This window comes from Mytilus edulis, chromosome 4 (assembly GCF_963676685.1).
Source record: "Mytilus edulis chromosome 4, xbMytEdul2.2, whole genome shotgun sequence".
Classification (NCBI taxonomy): Eukaryota; Metazoa; Mollusca; class Bivalvia; order Mytilida; family Mytilidae; genus Mytilus; species Mytilus edulis.
In genome coordinates, this window is record NC_092347.1 from 72,053,822 (window position 1) to 72,063,016 (window position 9,195).

The 9,195-nt window shown below is 34.8% G+C and overlaps 2 protein-coding genes across 2 annotated transcripts; both read left to right on the forward strand.

Moving 5' to 3' along the window:
• Window positions 1–6,114: 6,114 nt before the first annotated feature.
• On the forward strand, window positions 6,115–6,498 carry LOC139521504 (uncharacterized). The gene has a single exon (XM_071314979.1). The coding sequence runs from the start codon at window positions 6,115–6,117 to the stop codon at window positions 6,496–6,498; it is 384 nt and encodes a 127-aa protein (XP_071171080.1).
• Window positions 6,499–6,758: 260 nt separating this feature from the next.
• Window positions 6,759–7,538, forward strand: LOC139521505 (uncharacterized). Its single transcript, XM_071314980.1, has one exon. It carries the CDS (start codon window positions 6,759–6,761, stop codon window positions 7,536–7,538), a length of 780 nt encoding a protein of 259 aa, XP_071171081.1.
• Window positions 7,539–9,195: the final 1,657 nt, after the last annotated feature.

The following is a 9,195-nucleotide window of genomic DNA, read 5'->3' on the forward strand; positions in this document are numbered from 1 at the left end:
CCATTCATTCAACAAAACTGCGCGTATCTTAGGTTACGTACAGAAATTTCTAGATAACTGCCGTAATACAGTTCTAATACTAGGAGACTGGTCACAACATATCTAACACCAAATGATATACATAATGCAACAATGAAGTTAATTGAGCTGTGCAACACCAAAGATACAGTGATGTTTTTGAAAGCTTATGTTCAAAGTCAACGCATAGTTTGATACGTCAATTACGTTTGTATCTGGTCAAAGACGGATTAATACGATGTGGTGGACGCATAAATAACACACCACTTCCAGAGAATGCAAAATTCCCCTATTTAATACCAACAAAGCATAGACTAACAAAATTACTTACAAATCGATCCGGTTATAAAGTAACAACTACAAAAGAATGACGTTACAATGAAAGTTCCTTACCGACGTCCGCAGGACGTCACGCTAAAGTTCGTGGGTTTCTCAACACCAGTCATCTGTGAAAATGGTCTAAAAATTATGTTTTAACCTGGATTGGGGTTGTTAAAGGTTCCAATTTACCCTGAAAGAGTATGTGGTCCATGCAGAATAAGCACAAAAAATCGCTCACCTGTATTTCAGAGGAGAAGGTTTTTAAATGTTAGCAAACTTGATGAACAAATTGTGTAAAATTATCTTTAAAGGGCAATTACTCCTTAAGGGGTCAATTGACAATTTTGGTCATACACTTTTTTGTAGATCTTACTTTGCTGAACATTTTATATCTATCTATCTATAATAATATTCAAGATAATAACAAAAAACTGCAAAATTTTGTTTGACAGCAACCCAACAATAAGATGTTCGATTCGTCTGAAAATTACAGGGCTGATAGAATTTTGACTAATTGAACAATGTTACCCAATATCAGATTTGCTCTAAAAGCTTTAGTTTTAGAGATGTAAGACAAAACTGCATGTGACCCCTATGTTCTATTTTAAGCTATGGTGGCCATGTTTGTCGATGGATCGAAACTTCGGATACAATTTATAAACTAGATACCCTAAGGAACATTTAGGTAAAGTTTAAAGGTATTTTGCCCAGTAGTTTCAAAAAATAGTTTAGGACGACGGACGCAAAGTGATGGCATAAGCTCACATGGGGTCCTTTGGGACCCACTGAGCTAAAACCCAACCACAGCAATTATTCAAATCGACATTCAACAATCTAACATATTCTTGATTAAACTGGGTAAACCCTATTCCGGTGGCCAAAATGTTAATCATTATACCAAAGTGCCGGTCCAACTACACATAATATGATACCCATTTGTCTAGCTTTGTCAGTTTAATAAATGATTCAAAATCGGTGATCACCATCCGTCATTGTTTTTTTTCTTATTAAGCTTTTTCCGGTGAAAAGGTAACCTATAACATAGAGGACAACTAGGACCACTAATGTACCTCATTTTGAGCATCAAATAACACTTAATATTCTAGTAAAGAAGTATAGATCAGCTAAAAATTATTTTATTTAGAACAAATTCACAAATTTACAAATTATATTTGACAATATGAAAAGTGTTGAATATATGCCAGATTTACTTAAAAGATGTAATAAAACTGTTTTATTTCATTAAAGGGGCACTAGCTACGAGATATATAAAAAATCTAATGTATTATTTGTTTTGCTCAATCAATAATGAAAGGCAAATAGTGAAATAATAATTCGCTTTTACCAGCCAGGATGGTTCAATTTTGTCATAATAAGCTACAAAACATTGATTATGAATTATTCACTTGCAAGTGAACAACTCGACCTCATTGAATCCGTATTCATGTGAACTTCAACGTAACCCCTTAGCTTGAGAGGGATAACACGTGAATTGTATGTGTAAAGTTATTTTGGGTCATATTGCTTTTTCTCCATAGTGAAGATATCTGTAAAAAAAAAATGAACACTTATAAACATTTAAAAATGATTGGCATTATTTTTAGATACTCGTAACAGAACATTTACTCCTTTAAAAATACATTTTTTACCCAATTATTGATTGTCCTTGTGCTTATTTCGAGATGTCCGTTTTCACAAACTGAATTTTGCATGAATAACGATCTATGCTAAATATCCCCAGTGGCCGTTTTTATATTCTTATTCTACATACTCCCCTGATTGACCGTTACAAGACGCCTGTAATCAATATGACTGTAAGATTTGAAATATTCAAATTTTAAATATAAGTTAATTATTTACGCCTTTGACGTGCGCTGCGTCGTCTAGACTTTATTTGATTACATACGGATGCACATTGTTTTTTATTAGACTGATCATAGTTAGTAAGAAACATTTTATGTATACTATCTTTTTATTACATTAAAACTTATTTCAAGAGAGAAAACATTGTATACTATTTATTAGAAATATGCGTAACTTTTAATTATTATTTTAAACGTAATTTAACTTATGAGAGAACTTATGATACTTGAATGAAATGGTTTTTATTGTTTGTTTAGTTTAAACACTTAAACATGTATCTTATTATAATTTATGTATTTTTACTTATGTGAAATTATTCTTTATTTGTAGAGAATCGATTGTTAGCGACCATATGATATTATATATGAATAAAAGATAGATACATGGTGCATTCTCATCTCTTCGCCCTTAAGTAAACCGATGTGTACAATTCTCAACTCTGGAGACAATTATCAAATTCTGGAGGAAATTCTAAAATTGTGCCGATTTTTGACTATTTTGGTGAAAAATGGCTACCGATAGACGAAATGAAGACTTTCTGGACTTGTGATGTAAATAAAGGCAACAGTAGAATACCGCTGTTCAAAACTCATAAATCCATGGACAAAAAACAAATCTAGGTAACAAACTAAAACTGAGGGAAACGCATTATTTATAAGAGGCGAACAACGACACAACATTAAAATGTAACACACACAGAAACGGACTAAGCATTAAACAAAATCCTATGAAAATAACAAATATAACATCAAAACCAAATACATTAATTTGGGATAAATAAGTACCGTGACACGTCTTATAGTAATGTGAATTCACACTCAAAAATAAGAGAAAATAAACGACACAAATGAAACACAACGTTAAAATGTAACACACACAGAAACCAACTGTAATATGGCCATATTCCTGACTTGGGAAAGGACATGTTTAAAGGTAAAAATGGTGGGTTGAACTTGGTTTTGTGGCATGCCAAACGTCGCACTTTAATGGCAATGTTAAATATAACATTAAAATGACAACATAATATTACAGGGACTACAATACAAATAAATAAGAGAACGTTTTATGCAAAGAAACACATGAATAATAGATAACAAAAGGCATCAGGTTTAAAATTCAATACGCCAAAAACGCGCCTCGTCCACACAAGACTTACCAGTGACGCCCAGATATAAAAGTTCCAAAAGTAAAAAAAAGTTCAATGTTGTACAGCACTGAGGATCACAAGTTGAAAAAGGTTGTGCCAAATACGGCTAGGGTTTTCTGCTTGTGATAAGAACATCCTTATTATTTAGAACAATTTATTCAATTTCAAACAGTAAATTTTACAAATGAATATCAAAGATATACATGATAAAACTAAAGTAAAACGGACTCGTAGTACGAATTTAGCGGAGCTTACTAAATTGTACAAAGAATTAGAGAAGAATTTAATTTCATATGAGAACGTGGAACATGTAAAACAGTTATAATCAAAGTTATGTGAAAGGTTTGAACAATTTAAGTTACCACACTTAATGTGTTTAGATTTATGTACACAATCAGAAATTTGGAAGTGAACTATGAACGTTGTCATGAGAACTTTGTAGAATTCCGGGAAAGATTTTCCCAGTATATCGCGAGTGAAAAATCGCATGAAGAGGAAACACCCGAAGAAAGTGATACAGTTTCAATTGATAGCCAATTGAGTTCACGATCTTCAGTTTCATTACAATCTAGATTACGCAGTGCCAAAGCTAAGCGGTTCATTGCAGAACTTAAACTCAGGAAATTATCAGAACACCATGAACAAGAACGTGAACAGCATGAACTAGATCGTGCACAAATAGAAATTAAATTCAGACAACAGGTATTTAATAAACGATCCGAGCTGGAAGAGGCCAATCTCGACGAATCAGTGTGGCAAGAGGCAGTGGAAGAAGACACATATAATAACAGTGGAATCATGAACATTCGGAACATTTCGCAAACATTACAGAGCTCTATTCATGAGAGTGAAAAGGAATGTATTAATATGAACTATTTCCCGACAAACTGCAACAACTGATAAATCAACGATGAACATTAATAGCAGTACACAGGGATGCAGTACTCAGTCTGGATTTTCGAATGTAAGTGTTTCTAGCATAGATTCGGCTTTTCAACGCCTAGCACATCTACACTTCACGAAGGGTTTAATTTGCCAAAACCAGAATTATTGACGTTTAATGGAACTCCGTTAGACTATAGTAAGTGTATAAGGAACTTTGAGACAAAAATTGAAGGTAGAATAAGTGATAATAGTTTGAGTGAGTTATTTTAGTCAGTACTGTAGAAGTGAAGCAAAGTGTTGTATAGAAGATTGTGTATTATTAGATTCTGATGAGGGTTACAAACGTGCTAGGGCAATATTGTACTCCCGATACGGTAGGCCACATTTAATTGCTAGATCATTTATTGAAAAATTAGTGAACGGCGCTCATATTAAAGCGTCAGCTATTGAAGGTTTATCTAAATTGGCATTAGAAATGCAAAAATGTGAAATCACATTCTCTCAGTTAGGCTTTAATTCAGATATTGATAATTCTGAAAATTTAAGGTGTATTGTTAAACGCCTTCCAATGCATATGAGAACCCCGGTTTTCTGATTTAGTTAAATTTGTAGACAAAAAATCACGCATTGCTAGTTCTATGTATGGTTACGATCTTTGTAGAGAAAATCAGAACAAGACTGATAATAGGGTTTTTACAAGTAAACATCATAATAATGATACAGTTAAGAGTAAGGTAACTATGTTAAGTACTCAAAGTTTAAATAATACAGCTAAGTATGAGCCCATATGTAACTGTTGTACAGGTACATGTGTAGATTTGACATCTTGTAGCAAATTCAAGTCAATGAGTTTAGATGATAGGTATAAATTAGTACGCATGTTAAAATTGTGTTATAATTGTTTAAAAGGGAAGCATTTTGCGAACAATTGTAGAAAACCAAAAGCATGCACTGTATCTGACTGTAATGTTAAGCATAATATTTTATTGCATAGTTGGTCTAAGCCCGGTTTTGATCATGCTGCTGCCCAGCCTTCAGTTAATTGCGCAGCTACTAAAGGTTCTATGACTATGAACTGTTTAGGGATTATTCCTGTCCTCGTTAAGGGTCGGTACGGTAACTCTTGCACAACATATGCCTTGCTAGATGACGGAGCAGATAAAACTTTATGTGATGAACGGATTACTTCAGAAATTAAATATAGCCAGCAAGCCGGTCACTTTCGAGATGTCTACTGTTAGCTCTTCTGGTAGTACAATTCACGGTCAAGAAGTTGACTTACATTAAGTGAAAGCTATTGACGGAAATGATAACGTGTCTTTAGAAAATGTCTGGTCAGTAAAGAAGCTTCCAATTTCAACTCGATCTGCCGCAGAAAATGTAGATATAAGAAAATTGCCGTATTTAGCCGATATACAGATACCCTCTTCTGATTTAACCGAGGTCATGTTGTTAATTGGTACAGATTCACCTAACGCTCGCATTCCGCTAGAAGAGAGGTCCGGTAACGAAAACCAACCATATGCAATTCGCTCACGCCTCGGATGGGCTATTCGTGGTCCTATTGAAGATACGCATGCGTCAAATGATATAAATGTACATTTTGAGGAGGCAAGAGATGTTTTGTTGCAGCGACAATCAGAATGGATGTGGACCTCTGATTTTGATGATAGAGCACGAGAAGACAAGAATGGCTTGTCTATAGAGGATAAAAAGGCTATGAAAATGATGGAATCCTCAATAACGCAGGAAGATGGTCATTACAAGCTCGGACTACTTGGCGCGATAGAGAGACCACGCTACCAAATAACATGGTTATTGCACATGCCCGTTTACAACAATTGAAACGCAAATTGTCAAGTAATGAGACGTTACATAAAATGTATACGACAACTGTCAATGATTACATAGAAGAACTAGGGATATCTGAGACTAATACTGAAATCAAGAAGGAGATAGCTATACATGCTACAACCAATAATGCCATCGACAATTTGATAGGATACTTCTCCGACTGGATAAAACTCAGACGAGCTATTGCATGGTTTAGGAGATTTAAGATTTATTGCAGAAATCGTTACCTTGGACATCATTTGCCGTGTAACAGTGTTCATATTAATGTAACAGAACTTCGGGAGGCTACCGATGAAATATTAGCACATGTCCAAATGAGCTATTTTTCAGATGAAATAACAAACTTGAAGAAAGCAAAGCCCGTGAAAAAAGAAAGCCGTATTGCTTCTCTCAATCCTGTTTTTGGTTAATGAACTTATCCGATCAAAAGGGCGCCTAAATTATGACTTAAGCACTTATCCCGTGAAACTGCCAAACAAACATCACGTGACTACGCTTATTATCCGCTATTATCACGAAACCACGGGACACGTGGTGGGAAAACAACAGGTGCTTGCAGCTTCTCGTGAAAAATATTGGATATTGAAAGGATCCAGTGCTGTGAAGACAGTTATCGATCGTTGCGTTCCATGCAAACGACAAACAACATGGTCCGTTTTGTAAACAGCAGATGGCACCCCTACTCGAGGAACAGATGACTGCAGACAAACCTCCTTTTACCTTTGTCGGAGTTGACTACTTTGGTCCATTAAACGTTAAACTTGGACGGTCAGTTGTTAAGAGATATGGATGCCTCTTTACGTGTCTTACAACAAGAGCGGTTCATATAGAAATAGCACACAGTTTAAATACGGATTCTTTTATTTCAGCCTTTCAACGCTTTACAAGTAGGCGAGGCATTCCCGAAAAGGTCTATAGTGAAAATGGAACAAATTTCGTTGGCGGTGAAATTGAACTTCGAAAAAACATTGAACAATGCCAATGGAATAAAGCAATTATATCAAATTATATGCTACACAAGGACATTATTTGGATATTTAATCCACCATATGCAAGTCACCGCGGTGGTGCATGGGAACGAATGATTCGTTCAACAAGGAACATTTTTAAAGCACTGATCAATCAACAACTACTTAGCGATGAACAATTACTGACATGTATGGCCGAAACTGAGCGTATTATAAATGATAGACCGATAACAGCAATAAGTGACGATTGTCGTGATTTACCAGTTTTAACGCCAAATATGTTATTGATGAAGAGCAACACGTCAACACCGCAAGATGTGTTTGACAAAAAGGATATATATGCAAAACGATGGTGGAAACAAATACAACACCCAGCGAATGAATTCTGGAAACGTTGGTTGAGGGAATACTTATCAACCCTACAGCAAAGAAGCAAATGGCAGAGGGGACAACGAGATGTTTTGCCCATAAACAGGGTTTAATCAGTTGCTAGATAAATTACATCTTTTCTGGAATAACCATAACCAATACTGGCCATATGTGCAATGTGGTCCACCATTTGTTTTCTATACCCTCATCAAACAGGTAAATGATGCATCTCCCATCCACAGAAACCAAACCAAGTGTCCTACCTCTAAGAATGCTTTCTGGAATACCCCAGTTTTCTTTTGCAGCTTTATAAACAGACATTTCATTTTGGACAGCATCATAGGTATATTTCAAAGCAGTTTGGTCATATTGCTTTTTCTCCACGGTGAAGATATCTGTAAAAAAAATGAACATTTATAAACATTTAAAAATTATCAGTAGAATCGAAAATGATGTTTAATACCGTCTCGTTATCCTGATTGGCATTATTTTTAGATACTCGTAACAGAACATTTACTCCTTTAAAAATACATTTTTACCCAATGATTGATTGTCCTTGTGCTTATTTCGAGATGTCCGTTTTCACAAACTGAATTTTGCATGAATAACGATCTCTGCTAAATATCCCAAGTGGCCGTTTTTATATTCTTATTCTACATACTCCCAAATTGACCAAACACAGTTTTTACTATTTATTTATAAAACGCTAATGTAAAGTTGCGCTCTTTTAAATAACCAATTTTCCCGTTTCTGTTATATGACGTTGCGCATTTGACGTGCGCTTCGTCGTCTAGAGTTATTTGATTACATACGGATGCACATTGTTTTTTTATTAGACAGATTATAGTTGGTAAGATTTTTTTGTATGTATATATACTATCTTTTTATTACATCAAAACTTTTATAAAGAGACAAAACATTGTATATACTATTTATTAGAAGTATGCGTAACTTTTAATTATTATTTTAAACGTAATTTAACTTATGAGAGAACTTATGATACATGAATGAAATGGTTTTTATTGTTTGTTTAGTTAAATGTGAACACTTAAATATGTATCTTATTATAATTTATGTATTTTTACTTATGTGAAATTATTCTTTATTTGTAGAGAATCTATTGTTAGCAACCATATAATATTATATATGAATAAAAGATAGATACATGGTGCAAACTCGCATACTCATCTCTTCGCCCTGAAGTTAACCGATGTGATTTGTACAACGACAACAGACATTCTGCAGGTGTATCAGCATGTTTGGCATATAACAGTAAGAGCCGCTGATGCACATGCTAAAACTGTAATGAGGTCGTAATCCGTCATTTGTTGTCTGTTGAAGCTATAATTTTTTGTTTGATTTGCTCAGTTCCTTCCCAAAGCCGGCTTTGTCGGCGTTTCAGATTTGGGCAGGTTTGTCTGTAAGGCCGAGTTTTTCAATAGTTGTGTTGTGTTGAGTAATGTAAAGTCATCATCAATTACTTGTTGTGATGATACAACTACTCTTGATCTTGCGAGAGAAGTTGTGTTTCTGAAAGCTCATCTGAAAGAAAGATTGTCTTTTCATAAACCTTTGGCACCATCTCTTTGACGGGGAAGAAATGTACACATGTAATTTGCAAGGGATGCATCCTGTGATTGTGTTAGGTAGGGCCTTTGTCCACTCTTTTTGCCTCTTGTACTTTCCCCCGAAAGGTAGTCACCTAATGTTTTCCTTGTGATGTCGAATCGTTTTGACGCTCGGGTGTGTAAGGATGCCCCTTTTTAATTT

What these genes read in the sequence shown, in the direction of transcription:
- LOC139521504 (XM_071314979.1), top strand. Translation starts at nt 6,115, where the DNA reads ATGTATACGACAACTGTCAATGATTACATAGAAGAACTAGGGATATCT.
- LOC139521505 (XM_071314980.1), top strand. Translation starts at nt 6,759, where the DNA reads ATGGCACCCCTACTCGAGGAACAGATGACTGCAGACAAACCTCCTTTT.